The sequence below is a fragment of the Malania oleifera genome, chromosome 9 (genome assembly GCF_029873635.1).
Source record: "Malania oleifera isolate guangnan ecotype guangnan chromosome 9, ASM2987363v1, whole genome shotgun sequence".
NCBI lineage: Eukaryota > Viridiplantae > Streptophyta > Magnoliopsida > Santalales > Ximeniaceae > Malania > Malania oleifera.
This window is the reverse complement of record NC_080425.1, coordinates 7,897,466-7,913,547: the sequence shown is the minus strand read 5'-3', so window position 1 is coordinate 7,913,547 and position 16,082 is coordinate 7,897,466. Positions and strand designations below refer to the sequence as shown.

The 16,082-nt window shown below is 36.3% G+C and overlaps 1 protein-coding gene, 4 non-coding genes and 1 pseudogene across 5 annotated transcripts; 2 read left to right on the top strand and 4 right to left on the bottom strand.

Moving 5' to 3' along the window:
• Nucleotides 1-11,286: 11,286 nt before the first annotated feature.
• On the top strand, nt 11,287-11,414 carry LOC131165158 (U6atac minor spliceosomal RNA). Its single transcript, XR_009139479.1, has one exon. It is a non-coding gene; the product is annotated as a U6atac minor spliceosomal RNA (small nuclear RNA).
• Nucleotides 11,415-11,467: 53 nt separating this feature from the next.
• Nucleotides 11,468-11,578, bottom strand: LOC131165159 (U6atac minor spliceosomal RNA; annotated as a pseudogene).
• Nucleotides 11,579-11,814: 236 nt separating this feature from the next.
• On the bottom strand, nt 11,815-11,938 carry LOC131165156 (U6atac minor spliceosomal RNA). The gene has a single exon (XR_009139477.1). It is a non-coding gene; the product is annotated as a U6atac minor spliceosomal RNA (small nuclear RNA).
• Nucleotides 11,939-12,102: 164 nt separating this feature from the next.
• LOC131165155 (U6atac minor spliceosomal RNA) lies at nt 12,103-12,227 on the bottom strand. The gene has a single exon (XR_009139476.1). It is a non-coding gene; the product is annotated as a U6atac minor spliceosomal RNA (small nuclear RNA).
• A 164-nt stretch (nt 12,228-12,391) lies between these two features.
• On the bottom strand, nt 12,392-12,515 carry LOC131165157 (U6atac minor spliceosomal RNA). The gene has a single exon (XR_009139478.1). It is a non-coding gene; the product is annotated as a U6atac minor spliceosomal RNA (small nuclear RNA).
• A 67-nt stretch (nt 12,516-12,582) lies between these two features.
• On the top strand, nt 12,583-14,950 carry LOC131164583 (pentatricopeptide repeat-containing protein At5g46580, chloroplastic). The gene has a single exon (XM_058121877.1). The coding sequence runs from the start codon at nt 12,694-12,696 to the stop codon at nt 14,854-14,856; it is 2,163 nt and encodes a 720-aa protein (XP_057977860.1). The 5' UTR covers nt 12,583-12,693; the 3' UTR covers nt 14,857-14,950.
• Nucleotides 14,951-16,082: the final 1,132 nt, after the last annotated feature.

Here is a 16,082-nt window from a genome sequence, read left to right as displayed (position 1 = left end):
TGCGGGTCCCAAAATTACACTCGCGATGCTCACCCGGGCCCTAAATTTCAGAAATCCTACTTCAACCTCAGATGCTCAATATTTTAGCATTTCCAAATTAATGTTAATTAATCAAAAGTAAGCCCCTTAATAACCCCCGTACCCCAAATTTGGGATTTTGACCCGACACCCCCACAAGAATTCTGTCCCGTTAGACTTGTAAAGAATCATCCCTAGATTCTCGTGGTGGTGTCCATTCGTTGGTTGAGCTTATATTTTGCAAGAAATTAAAGAAAAAATGGGAAAATGGCTTACCCTAGGGAATATGCCTACGCCTCTCCTACCACCGATCCGCTCCGATAGAAATGACGGTAGCGGCGAATGGAGTCTAGTGGTATCTTTGGATTTTCGATCAGGTGAAAATCTGTCACGAAATCGAGGAGAGAGGAAGAGAGAACGTGAGGAGAGCAAGAGGAACTACACTGCATGAGAAAAGAAAAAGAAAAGAAGAAAGAAAGAAAGGGAAGAAGAAGGAAAGTAATAAATAAAAAAAACAACCTCCTGAAGCTTTAAGGAAGCTTTAGGAAAGAAATAAAAAAAATAATAATAATAATAATAATTAATTAATATTAATTAATAATAATATGTTTTATTAATAAAATAAAATTTAATTTTTATTTTTTTTATTTTTTTATTTTTTTTATTTTTTTGGAAATCATTCCACTAATCTTTTATATCTCTTTTTGGGGTTTTTACAATATGCATGTATGATTTCCTTGTATTTTGCAAGATACTCTTGAAGCACACCATATGCACATGAATTACAATATACATCTCATATGCACACCCCAACACAAATATGCAAAAGTCATGAATGTCTTGCTTGAGTGGTTGAGTTTTGGATGTGCCGTTAGTTGGTCTTTGTTGCCTATTCGATATATATATATATATATTTGACCCTTACGCTTGTCTTGGAGTTTTCCTATGTATCTAAACTGAGCCTGAGGAGAGATGTTAGTAAACTTAAGGAACTCCTAATGGGTTGTTGTCATCAAAACAAGCTGGAATGAAAGCCCTTAGCCACTAGGGCTAACATCCTGTATAGCGAAGCGAAAATTATCTCTAAAGGTGGTAAGAAACTCACTGATGTATGGATCATGGATTCAAGAGCAACCTAACACATAACCTCTCACCGAGACTGGTTCTACTCTTATGAATTTGTTTCCGGCGGATTTGTATTCATGGGTAATGATCATGTAACAACCTGCTATTTATATAACACATTTTCCTTTATTTTTTTCCTTTTTGTAAATCATAAAAACTAACTTTCTGAAGTACTACTAATAATCCCAAGCCCAAAGGAGCATTAAGGAAAACTTTATATGTCATACATACCTAAGCATCGATATACAAAAATTGGGAACTGCTATATACAATACCAGAAAACTACAATATTCTGAAATATATATTTTTTAATGCAAAATGCCCAGTGACGTCGCCATAATCTGAAAACCACCCCAAAACACCGGTATCTTATAAACACCTACCCTTCCAGTGTGCCGGTGCAAAATAATCTCTACTCGCGAGCCTAGGCTGCTCGCCTAACTGGATCTCCTGAAAAACAGTAAGTCACTAGGATGAGATGACGCTCAGTAAGAGAAAATATGCTATTATTAGTGCGTGATGGTTGAGTTACACATTTAATATACTGAAATAATGTTGATACTGTAATATGAGTAAGCTGATAAACTGTATAGAACATATATAATGTAGTTTAAAATATAATTGTGTATCTGAGTTTGCTATTTGCACATACTGCTAATATGATAATATAAATTTCTGTTGTGTGATATATCTGCATATAGGAACTTCTGTTGTACCTAGGATTCTGTATATCATGATATAACCCCTCATGATAGGGTTGTGCGGCCACGTAGGCTAGACTTACTCTAGTTGGCCTACCGGGCAAGTCAATCTGTATCTAATATCTGCCAACCTAGCCCACTGCAATCTTTCCAAGCAATCTCTATATCTAACATCGTCTAACCAGCCACCTCAACCCAGCTCACTGGGGAGACTGCAATCTCTCCTGGAACAGCTAGATGGAATCCACATACTAGTTGAGTAATGTGGTTGCACTCTATCTGTAATAGTAACGGTACCGTGCTCTGTCATATATATCTGTTTGTAATTTCCACAGGGATCTGATATCGTGTAATAATATATACATATATAAATATATATTTATCTTGCTGCTTTTAACATGATTTCAAAACAACCATAACACTATAAATTTGATCTGTAATATCTGGAATATCTGACTGAAATATCTATAATATCTGTCTGAAATATATGTAATATCTGTCTGTAATATCTATAATATTTATCTGTAATATCTGTAATCTCTGTCTGTAATATCTGTAATATCTGTTTGAGTATTATGATTTAGAAATCATGTTATTCTGAGAAATACTATAAGTCTCATTTTCTGCTAATAAACTGTATATTTGGATATCGGTAAAATTGTATAATCAACATACTATATTGTAATTGTAATAACTCGGAAAAAAAATTTAAAATTAATTAATAATTAAAATTATGAATCAATTAATTAGTTAAATATTATTAAATTAATTTATTAAATAAACAAATAAAAAATAGTAGTAAAAAAATTAAGAGTAATTATTAATTAATTAATTAATCAGTTAATTAAATATTATTAAATTGAATTAATTATATTATTAAATTGAATTAATTAAGTTAAGTAAAATGATGGAGATATATATATATATATATATATATATATATATATATAAGTATATAATATAATATTATTATAATATATAATAAAGTTAAAAAAGAAAAAGGAAAGGTTCATAACAGGAAGCTGAAGCTTCCTAAAATCAGTGGAAACTAAATCTCTCAGGTTCTCTCTCGCTGTCTTTGTCTCCACCTCTCTCTCTCTCTCTCTCCTCAATTTTGTCGGTCTAACAAGTGCCGATCGAGAAGTAGAGTGTGTTGTTGGATTCCTAACTCCGCCACCGATATTTCTACTGGAGGGGATTTGTCGTGGAAGCGGCATAGGCACCATTCCTGGGGTAAGGCAATTTTTCCCTAATTTCTCAGTTTCTCATTAGATTTTCAGTCAAATTGACGATCAGACACCACCATGGGGTCCTAATAGTCATCGTCGTCATTTTGATCGGAGTAAATTTCTAATTGGGGTTTTTTAGGCCCCACTCCAAAGCGAGAGTGAGATTTGAGAAATTTGGCGAATTGGTTATATTTGAGGGTATAATTGTTTATTTGGTATTTAAGGGTCTATGAAATATTAAAATAGTATTTTATTTAGGATTAATTTAATGGAATTATGATTTTTGATTCAGGGTCCGAGTAAGCACTGCAGGTATTTTTCGTGGTCCCTGTTGACGTAGTTCAAGAAATCAGGTAAGGGAAAATTATGTATTAAATCAAATTTTATGATATTAAAGGTAATAAATTATGTTATATTATATGTATGTTTTGGTGTGAATTATAAAATGCCAACCATGTAAAACTATGTTTTTTTTTTTTAGCTTAGGATTGCTTATGTAGCTATGTATATGTGAAAGTCAACGGATGAAAGTGAAAAGTAATTTTTGAGGAATTATGTAAGAAATAAAATGTATTTTTGGCATATAAATGTTAAATGTGGGTTGACTTATTTTACGAGAAATATATATTAATTAGACTGTTAAATTGTGTGGCATGAGATTCTGTGCAAATATATGTTAAATGTATGAGATGCAGGCTAAGTAAGTAAAGCATTGAGAATAAAATATGAAATAGACTATGTTGCTTATGTATGTTAAATGCAACCATGTAAACATAAGATAGCTGAAAGACAACCATGTTAGCAGATCTAGCACACTTCTATATAGACTAACTGATGACAGCTAAAAGGAGCTGTAGACTATCTGATGATGGCTAAAGACTAGTTGTAGTACGAAGGAAAGAAATGAAAATGCAATGAAATGGCAATGAAATGACAAATGTGAATGATGTAACGTAGAAGATCACGTAAAGAGAAATGCAACGCAATGTTTAAGCTATGAACATGAATAGATGTGTATGATTGAATAATGAAAGAAAGAATAATGTATTATGATATTAGAAGTATTTATGTATGTAGAACATGTTGGGATTGGGGGGGGGGGTATACTCTTCGCCCGAGAGCTTGCTGAGAAAGGCAAGTGCACTAGTAGTTTCAGATGTGGCAGTAGCTGCATAACGTACTAGGGCAGAGACAACCTACTTGTATGGGTGGGTACATTTCCCTATCCTTAGGGCCTTTGCCGATAAGCTTTTATTGAACGGTGTGAGTACAAGATAAATCGAACACTTAAGGGCTTACTAAGTAAGGTGAGTGCCCTGGTATGCTTTAGTAGTGACCGTGGGGTTACCTAAATATCAGAGCAGAGGGGTGCTACTTGTATGGTCGGGTAATCACCCTTATCCTTGGGTAATCTCGTGAGTTAAATCTCTGCATGTGATTGATTAAGTTCAGAGAATGATTTCAGAGTTATGTTAATGATTTGAAAAATGTTATTAAAATGATATTTATATACCTCATATTAGTCATACACTATTTTAATATATTGTTTCTTCCCTTACTGAAATGTGTCTCACTCGAATATAAATATATTTTTTTTCAAGATCTCCTTGAGATCGAACTTAGAGAACTCATGGTTTTATAGCATTTTTGGGAGATATAAGAAACAAAAAGGGTATAAACATTTTAATGATGTTTTTGGGAATGCAAATATTTTATGTTTTAAATCTTTTAGATATTATGAATGGTTTTGAAATATACTGTTATTGTGAACACGGAATATTTTTGGGAGATATGTGTATATATGGGAATATAGGTGGATGCATGGGTTATTATGGTGTGTAGATAGATTTAGAAAACCCTGGTATTATATTTGTTGGAAGATTATAATTATGTTTTCCGCTGCATAAATGATATTAGAATGTGGATTATCAGGTAAATGAATGGATTAGTAGCACTCCGGACCCACTTAGGGAGTCAGGGCGTTACAGTAATAAACTCATGCCACACATTTGATTAATCGAAATCTCATGCTTCATATTTGTAATTTTACTGAAATAATAATACTCATGATATCCTGGAAAATAAACTGATCATCATGCTTGTAAAACATAACCTTTTGATAAACATTCTAAAAATGCCCTAACATAGTATATTTTCCTTACCTAATTTCTAAGAAGTCCCTACTGTGCTCTGGTTTTATACCCACAAGGTTCTCCACTCAACACCCTGTAAAATCACATCTCCCAGAAAAAAAATATCGTTATTTCTTCATATATTATATTTCTTATGACTGTGGGAAAGACAAATACTAAATAAAATGTATTACCCTGAATTTGGGATGTAATCCAAACCACTTCCACCAATGATCCACTCCAACAGACTTGCAGAGAACTTCCCCAGGAGCGTCGTGGTGGCCTCAGATCGTTGATCCAACAAGAAATGGAGTCGAGATCGAAGAAAGAAGGGTAGAGGGTTGTTTTAGAGAGAGAGAGAGAAAGAGAGGATATCTTCGCACTATTTTCTGCTGAAAAATCCAAGTTTTGGCTATTTATAACTCCATATTTGTCGATGAGACACGTAATCTAGTCGACGAGTCCCTGAAGAAGTTCGTCGATGAACCTTCACCCCTCGTCGACGAATTTCAGACTGCCTCAAACCCCCTCTCATTATCTTCTCGTCAACGAGGCCCTCATGTATTCTCGTCAACGAATCCTCTGTGTTCGTCGATGACACCCTGATTAATTTCCTAAGTTATTACAGATCATGCCTTAGAGATCAATGGTGTCGGTAATATCAAAATGAAGATGTACGACGGTACGATTCACACAATTCAAGGGGTACGACATGCGAAGGGCATAAAGAAAAATTTACTGTCTCTTGGATAGTTAGATGACCTTAGCTATAAGACCTTTAATAAAAGTGGAATCTTAAAGGTTGTCAAAGGCACAGTTGTATTGATGAAGGCAGAAAATATCATGGAAAATTTATACACACTACTGGGAAATACTATACAACAGGGAGAAGCATCAGTTACATCAACCCTAGAAGAATCAACGATAATGTGGCATCACAAACTTAGCCACATGTCTAAACATGGTTTGAAGATTCTCTCAGAACGTAATCTTCTTCCTGGATTCAAATCAATAAGTCTACCTTCCTATGAGCACTCTGTTACAAGTAAGTAACATGGATTAAAATTTGAAAGATATACTGCTAGAAGAAAACACATTCTAGACTTTATTCATTCTAATGTATGGGAATCACCAGTTCCATCCCTAGGAGGAGCACATTATTTTGTATCATTTATTGATGACTACTCTAGGAGATTATGGGTGTATCCAATCAAAAGGAAGTCAGATGTGTTTCTAGTAGTCAAAGAATTCAAAGCGCATATGGAACTTGAGTCTGGAAAAAGAATCAAGTGTTTAAGGACAAATAATGGAGGAGAATATAAAGACAATGATTTTATTTCATTTTGCAAGCAAGAGGGTATTCAAAAGGCAGTTCACTATTGTGCATACACCTCAGAAAAATGGCATAGCAGAGCAGATGAACAAAACCATATTAAAAAGGACCAGAGCCATGTTGAAGACTGTAGATCTAACCAAGTCATTCTGGGCTGAAGTAGTCAAAACCGCTTGTTATGTGATAAATCAGTCACCATCAACATCAATTGGTTTGAAGACACCGATGAAGATGTGGATTGGTAAACCAACCCAGTATTCTTCTCTTCACATATTTGGATGTCCTGTATATGTAACGTATAATGCCCAAGAAAGAACTAAATTGGACCCAAAGTCCAGGAAATACATATTCTTGGGTTATGCTGACAGAGTCAAGGGGTATCGCCTATTGGATCCCACTACCCGCAAGGTCGTAGTCAGCAGGGATGTGATATTTGCACAAAATGAACTACAAAATAAAGAAAACAACAACACTTCGGAAACAACTACTACTGTTCAGATAGAAGAAAATAAAGATTTTTCTAAAGCCGCACCAGAGCATGAGGAACAAGAACCAAATGAGGCCAATGATACAGAAGTTCAACGTTCAATACGTGAAACAAGGAAACCATCATGGCACTCAAATTATGTCATGGCAAGCAATACTACATATTGTCTTCTAACAGAAGATGGAAAGCCTTCAACTTTCCATGAGGCTATCAGTAGCACTAATGTTTCTTTGTGGATGACAGCAATGTAGGAAGAAATTGAAGCCTTGTACAAAAATAATGCATAAAAGCTTATTTCATTACCACATGGATGTAAAGCCATTATAAATAAATGGGTCTACAATATCAAGCGAGATGTCAATGATCAGGTGGAATGATATTGTGCAAGACTGGTAGTGAAAGGGCATGCTTATAAAGAAGGTATTAATTTTAATGAGATATTTTCTCTAGTTATTAGACTTACTACTATCAGAACTGTATTGGCTGTGTGTGCTGTGTTTGATTTATATCTAGAGTAGTTAGATGTGAAAACTTCTTTTCTTCATGGAGAACTTGAAGAAGAGCTTTACATGTTCCAACAAGAAGGTTTTGAAGAAAAAAGAAAAGAAAACTTGGTTTGCAGGTTAATCAAATCTCTATACGGCTTAAAGCAAGGGCCAAGATGTTGGTACAAGAGATTTGATTCCTTCATAATTAGCCTTAGATACAAAAGTTTCAGTGCAAACCATTGTACGTACTACAAAAGGTTTGGTAATAATGAATTCATGATTTTATTGTTGTATGTGGATGATATGTTGGTTGTAGGCCCTAATAAAGAAAGAGTCCAAGAATTGAAGACACAATTGGCTAGGGAGTTTGATATGAAGGATTTGGAACCAACAAACAAGATTTTAGGGCTATAAATTAACCGAGACAGAAAAGACAAGAAGATTTGGCTTTTTTTAAAAAAAATTATTTGAAGAAAGTCTTACGATGCTTCAACGTGCAAGATTGTAAGCCAATTTCTACCCCACTTCCTGTCAATTATAAATTACCCTCAAGTATATGTCCTAGAAATGAAGCAAAGAGGATGGAATTGTCTCGAGTGTCGTATACATCAGCAATGGGAAGCCTAATGTACACTATGATTTGTACGAGACCAGATATTACTTAGGCAGTTGGTATGGTCATTCGGTTCATGGTGAATCTGGTAGAGAACATTGGAATGTTGTAAAGAGGGTCCTAAGATACATCAAAGGGACCTTAGATGCTGCATTGTGTTACGGAGGATCATAATTCATTGTTAGGGGATATGTTGATTCATATTTTGCAGGTGATCTTGACAAAAGAAAATTCAATGCAGGTTATGTGTTTACTCTTGCAGAAGGAGCAGTAAGCTGGGTATCAAAGTTGCATACTATTGTGGAATTGTCTACGACTGAAGCTGAATACATGGTAGCTATGCAGACTTGCAAGGAGGCAATATGGATTAAAAGACTATTGGAAGAACTCAGGCACAATCAAGAGAAAATTTCTCTATATCGTGACAGTCAGAGTGCCTTGCATATTACAAGGAATCCAGCTTTTCATTCCAAGACAAAACACATCAGAGTGCAGTATCACTTCGTTTGAGAAGTTGTGGAAGAAGGAAGTGTGGACATGCAAAAGATTCACACCAAAGACAACCTAGCAGATGTTATGACAAAATCAATCAACGCTAACAAGTTCATATGGTGTAGATCCTCTTATGGCCTAACAGAAACGTAAGTGGCATGGAACTGGCAAGACTAGAAAGGATGAAAAAAGAAGAAAAAAAAGAGGTTTGAAAATGACTTTAAATGGGAGAATGTTGAATTGTAAAGTGATTTCTAACATTCAAAGTCCAACATAGGGGTTGTACTATTCATATGGTGATTGTACTATTTATATGGTGGATGCACTGTTCATTTGGCGGTTGCACAAGTCTACAAAGGTGGTTGCCTAAGTCTACAAAGGTGGGTGGCAGAAAGGAGGATTCAACAAAGGTGGGAAGTACTCTCTACTATAAATAGAGATGCCTACTAGGAGTTCCAATTCATCCCAAGTATCTCCAAAATTCACCTTTAGAAAGAGAAATCAAGTGCTCTCTTGCAAAGTGTCCTTGTTGTAACCTGTGTTTCTAGTTTCTCCTAATTTTAGAGAGATTTGTATACTCCTAATACAAGAGAGAGTTATCATTATTCTCCTCTTATAATTATAGAGAAGTTGTAACACCTTTTTTCATAATGGATTCCTTCTACTCTTACCCGTGGTTTTTCTCTCGATTTGTTTGGGGGGTTTTTCACATAAATTTTTGGTGTCAATTCCTATTTTCTCATTTCTTATTTTAATTATGTGACATTGTTCCTACCCATTCAATAACTAACAAGTTCTATATCCCTTAAGGCCTAATCTTAAAAGATATCATATAAAAAGTGGTATTAGTTATTAGCTCACCCACCATTGCATTTCTATCCAAATGTAGAATATGGGAAATTGAGTAAGCAAGACAATTTTCAAACAAGTATTAGTATTAAAAACGTTTAGAGTAATGATTGCAAGAGAGGTCAAGGAAAATGTTTAGGATCATAGGTCTAAGTCTGTGACATTACGAATCTACGTAATAGCATATGAGAGGAGAAGAGGAATTATAGGCTCCATGTATCTACCTCTAATATGCTGCCATATGAGCTCATGATAGTCATGGATGGACCCATGACCTATAAAGAGGTCAAGGAAATTGTTTAGGATTATAGGTCTATGAGTGTGTAACATTATGAATCCACATGATAGCATATGAGAGGAGAACATGAATTATAGGTTCCTTGCATCCACCTCTAATGTGCTTATGATAGTCATGGACCCATGACCTATAAAGAGGTCAAGGAAAATATTTAGGATGATAGGTCTATGAGTTTATGACATTATGAATCCACATGATAGCATACGAGAGGGAGAAGAGGCATTATAGGCTCCATATATTCACCTCTAATGTGTTGTCATATGGGCTCATGATAGTCATGGACCCATGACCTATAACATTACTTTAGGTCAAATGGTTTTGGCTTACAATGATTTAAATTTGTGCTTTAAAGAGACGGTGAAAGGACTCGATGTCTTATAGATGACCCATGAACTGTCATTTGAAATGGGTTCGAAGTAATTTACTTATAATTAGGTTAATTCAAACCCAATCCATTTACTTAATGAGTTAAACAAGTTCAATTGGATGCCATCTTGATCTATTTAACCCACAACTCACTTGGCATTTGCCTATCTTAAGGCCAACAAAATTCATTCACATGAATTATGATTTGTAAATATGATCCGCAGTCATAGGCCATAACTCACCCTCCGCAATAACTTATTTTTAAATTTTAACTAATATTGATTGAAATTTTAAAGAAAAAATAATGAATAGTTAAACTAGGAGCTATGTTTAAAATTTTCAATTCACATTGTTGAAATATCTTAAGAAAAATACTGAATAGGCATTTTAAAAAAATATAATTCATATTTGTTGAAAAAGTAAAGAAATTTTTTTAATAAATTTATTATATATTTATTAACACGTATTTCTTTGTAACAGGTTGATTAACTAGGATGGGTCAAGATTTATATTTTACTCACCCATTTATCAATGGATTAACTTGAACCAACATGTTCAACTCTCAGTTTCGCCATACATTTTTAAAATATGAATTTTAAGTTTTAAATTTGAATTTGTTTATATTTGAATAACTCAAAGCACTTGAAAAATCAAACTTAAAAACAACAAATTATTTTAATAGATATGAAAATATACATGTGAAAAGAGTTTCATATAAGTTTTGCACATATTATAATCGGCTAATTTCATTTTGTCCCTCTAAAGTTATAAATTCAGTAATGTCCATGTCAATTTTAAATTAATTTTTATATCTTATTTACTGTCCAAATTTGTGTGAACTGGTTTAAATAATTTGATTTTAATTTGTTTCCTAAAATTTTGATCATTTTCAATGTCTCACTTGAATTATAGTTGATCCAATTGTTTTGTATTTTCAGTCCAACAATGAATCCAAAGTTCTAGGCTCAAATCTTTTATTTTTAAAGCAAAGTTGGGTTGATTTAATAAAATTGGTATTTAAAATATTTTTCTCAAGTATGACTTGAGCTGTTGAATTAAAATTTATTTCCTAACTAAAATTTGGTGTCGTCCCACATCAATTATAGAAGAAATCTTATAGAACTATATATATCTCTACTCAACCATAGAGCTTCTATGCTTGTAGAAAGGAAAGACAGTTGGCATCTCCCCTAACAGAGACAGGAACAACTTTCGAGCTTACCTGTTATCGATACATACGGTTAAGACTCTCCGCTTTTTGTGGATCTTATCCAATTTTTTTTTCCCTATTTTGCATATTTTACCCAATTTTTTTTTTCATTTTTTCTTATTTTTCAAATAAACCGAAGCGGGTAGCTTTAACCATATATATGGGCAACACTTTACCTCGAAGGCTATTCCCATCTCTGTCAAGGAGATGCCAACCATCTCTCCTTTCTACGAACATAGAGGCTTTACGTCTGAGTAGAGATATATGTAGTTCTGTAAGATTTATTCTCTAATCAATGTCGGATGATATCAAATTTTAGTTAGAAAATAAATTTTTAGAAAAAATGAAAAAAAAAATTTGGGTAAAATCCAATGGAAAGAAGGGAAAAATTTTGGGTAGGATCCAGTGAAGGCAAGTAGAGATGATATCGAATTTTAGTTAGGAAATAAATTTTCAGAAAAAAAAAAAAATAGCAAAAATTTGGGTAAGATCCGCTGAAAGCGGGTAGCCTTAACCGCATGTGTTAACAGGTAAGCCCGAAAGCCGTTCCCATCCCTGTCAAGGGAGATGCCAACCGTCTCTCCTTTCTACGAACACGAAATTGTAGAAAGAAGGGAAAATTTTTTAAAAAAAATGAAAAAAAAAATTGGGTAAAATCCAATGGAAAGAAGGGAAAAATTTTGGGTAGGATCCGGTGAAGGTGAGTAGAGATGATATCGAATTTTAGTTAGGAAATAAATTTTCAGAACAAAAAAATAAGCAAAAATTTTGGGTAAGATCCGCTGAAAGCGGGTAGCCTTAACCGCATGTGTTAAAATGGTAAGCCCGAAAGCCGTTCCCATCCCTGTCAAGGGAGATGCCAACCGTCTCTCCTTTCTACGAACACAAAATTGTAGAAAGAAGGGAAAATTTTTTTAAAAAAATGAAAAAAAAAATTGGGTAAAATCCAATGGAAAGAAGGGAAAAATTTTGGGTAGGATCCGGTGAAGGCGAGTAGAGATGATATCGAATTTTAGTTAGGAAATAAATTTTCAGAACAAAAAAATAAGCAAAAATTTTGGGTAAGATCCGCTCAGAGCGGGTAGCCTAAACCATATGTGCTAACAGGAAAGCCCGAGAGCCGTTCCCGTCCCTGTCAGGGGAGATGCCAACCGTCTCTCCTTTCTACGAACACGAAATATTAGAGTTAAACGGACGTATATGTAGTGCGAGGAGAGGTCCTCCTTAAGCGATGTGGGACGCTCCAACTTTAGGTTTCGCTACTGATTCAGATAATGTCACCGAAATATCCCACATAGAATTGTTTGTTTTCCCCTTACAGCACCCCCTCTCTCTCTCTCTCTGCGTGTGCAATGGCTGCTGCACTCTCTACAGGTATGAATAAGCATCCGACTATACCTCCCCTTTCAGACACTAACAAGATTCCTGTTTCGTTCACCTCACCAGTAAGATTGCCCACCAGAAGATTCACCATTTTCTGCAACTCCACCAAGAATTCCCCAGATTTGGCACAAGTAGATAAACCCCATCAACAGAGCTGTTCATCCCTCGCTGACCAGCTCAAGCCTATATTCACGACCATCCTCTCTGACACCCCAACAAAGCAGAAAGACAAAGTAACCCAAACCCATCTTCCATCTAAGCCGAAGTCTACTTGGGTCAATCCCACCAAGCCCAGACGCTCTGTTCTGTCTCTCCACCGCCATAAACGTTCTCCTCACTCTTACGGTCCTCAGTTTAGAGACCTCAAGCTCTTTGCCCAGCAGCTCAATGAGTGCGGCAGCTCTAAAGCTGCTTTCATGGCTGTTCTTGAACAGATCCCTCACCCGCCCACAAGGGAGAACGCACTTTTGATACTCAACAGCTTGAAGCCATGGCAAAAGACCCACCTTTTCTTCAAATGGGTGAAGACCCAGAATTTATTTCCCATGGAAACCGTCTTCTACAATGTCACAATGAAGTCTTTGAGGTACGGGAGGCAGTTTCAGCTTATTGAGGAGCTTGCCAATGAGATGATTAGCAATGACATTGACCTTGACAACATTACTTACTCCACAATTATTACCTGTGCCAATAGGTGCAACCTTTTTGATAAGGCTGTGGAGTGGTTTGAGGGGATGTACAAAACAGGGTTGATGCCTGATGAGGTGACCTACTCTGCTATTTTAGATGTTTATGGGAAGCTGGGGAAGGTTGAGGAGGCGATGACTTTGTATGAGAGAGGAAGAGCTAGTGGGTGGAAGCCTGACCCTATTGCATTTTCTGTACTGGGGAAGATGTTTGGTGAAGCTGGGGATGATGACGGCATTAGATTTGTTCTGCAAGAGATGAAGTCCCTAGAGGTGCAGCCTAATTTGGTTGTGTACAACACATTGCTAGAAGCAATGGGTAAGGCTGGAAATCCTGGTTTGGCACGCACTCTGTTTGAAGAAATGATTGATTCAGGCATCACCCCAAATGAACGAACACTAACAGCGCTTGTTAAAATTTATGGCAAGGCAAGGTGGGCTCGAGATGCTTTGGAGCTTTGGGAGCTAATGAGGTTGAAAAGGTGGCCAATGGACTTAATTCTGTATAATACACTGTTGAGTATGTGTGCGGATATTGGATTGGAAGAGGAGGCTGAGAAGCTCTTTCAGGACATGAAGCATTCAGAGCATTGCAGGCCAAATAGTTGGAGCTACACTGGTATGCTCAATGTGTATGGGAGTGGGGGCAAGGTGGATAGGGCAATGGAACTGTTCGAGGAAATGTCAGAAAAGGGTCTTCAGCTTAATATTATGGGATGCACATGTTTGATTCAGTGCCTGGGGAGGGCTAAGAGAATTGATGATTTAGTTAAGGTTTTTGGCTTGTCTATTGAAAGAGGGATAGAGCCTGATGATAAGCTGTGTGGGTGCTTGCTCTCTGTTGTCGCCTTATGTGATGATGTTGAGAAGGCAGACAAAGTTCTAACTTGTTTACAGCAAGCTAACCCAAAATTGGTTGCCTTCATCAAATTGCTGGAAGAAGAGGCAGGCAGCATTGAAATTATTAAAGAAGAGTTCAAAGGCATACTTAATGAAGCTGCAGTTGAAGTTCGAAGGCCCTTCTGTAACTGTTTGATTGACATATGTAGAAATAGGAATCTCAATCAGAGAGCCCATGACCTGCTTTATTTGGGAATTCTGTATGGGTTGTACCCACGTTTACATTACAAGACTGCAGAGGAGTGGCGTCTCAATGTTCGATCACTATCGGTGGGCGCAGCTTACACTGCATTGGAAGAGTGGATGGAGAGTTTGACAAAAATTGTTGAGCGCCAAGAGGCATTGCCAGCATTGTTTTCTGCTCACACTGGTGCAGGAACTCATAAATTCTCTCAAGGAATGGCCAATGCCTTTGCCTCACACGTGAAGAAGCTGGCTGCACCGTTTAGGCAGAGTGAAGAGAATGTAGGTTGCTTTGTGGCAACTCGGGCTGACATTGTGTCATGGTTGCAATCAAGCCATGCATCTGCTACTGTTAAAGCATAAAAAAGATTAAAAGTGTATCATCTATCATTGCTTGTAATGTTAATACTGGTGAATTCAACTTATATTTGACGTCAAATTTTTACAATGCTTTCAATATGCTTCTTATTATTGTTCTTTTCTGTTTGGCTGCTCTGTAAACTGGGTGTTTTGATGGATGTTGTGAGCAAGGCCCCAGATCAATTAGCAGTTACATTATCAGAAGCCAACAAGGACATGTACTCTTGCTGCCAACAATCTGTGCAAATAGCGGCTGTGGCTCAATGAAATGTATTGGCGGATTGAATAGCTGGACTTGGCTAAATATGCTTCATTCCGTTTGGAAAAGAAAAGGAGACAACAATGCCATAGCTATCAGAATATTCTGGGCAAAAGAGCACGTTAGACTGCACATGGGTTTTATAAATCCGGACATCAGATCAAGTCATGTGAAGAAAAGGTCATCTGAAGCCTCTCCATTCAGCACACTACACTCAGTTGGGATCTTCAAATTGCCCCTCTGGATCTCATCCAAGTAATAATCCGCTGGCAGTAGCTGTTACAGAATCAAACGATATGATGTCTCCACTGATGAGGAGAATATTGATATTCATTATTTTTCTCCTAAAAGGTCTAGAGTGTTGGGAATTAACAACAAATTTCCGAAACCTCTAGAAACAAAATAGGAAAAGAATACACGCCAAAAAAAAAATCAATTACACGCACAAGACAATATTTACATAGTTAGGCACTTTTGCTTACGTCCACGGAGTTGTAGGGATTTCACTATTATCAGAAAGAAAATATAGAAAGTGTAGCGGTACAATACTCTCTCTCGCTCTCTCGCGAAGTGTAAGGCTTCATCCAATCACCCAAAAAACAATCGTTTTATATGCTGCGCATAGGGTTCCGAATGGGTTACAAAACGGGCCCAAAAAATTTTCCCGGGAGCGTTGCCCCGGGACCCCCACAAGTACGACTAGGGCCTACGGCCCAATTCTTTACTCCATGGACTAAGCCTTAAAATAGAAATCTCTCATTAAAGAAAAGTTGGATCATCATCCAGATCGAACGCAATTAGGCTTTACAAAGTTCAACATAGAGCAGCTGCAACAAGAGTATCTGAAGTAATAAAAGAATTACTTGGCCAGCTGGGCAAGGAAAAAGTATCTCTGTAGGAAGTCCCTTGGTACAATAATGCTGTTTTCAGTAATACCAATTCTATTGCTGGCTTATCAATTTTGGTCTGT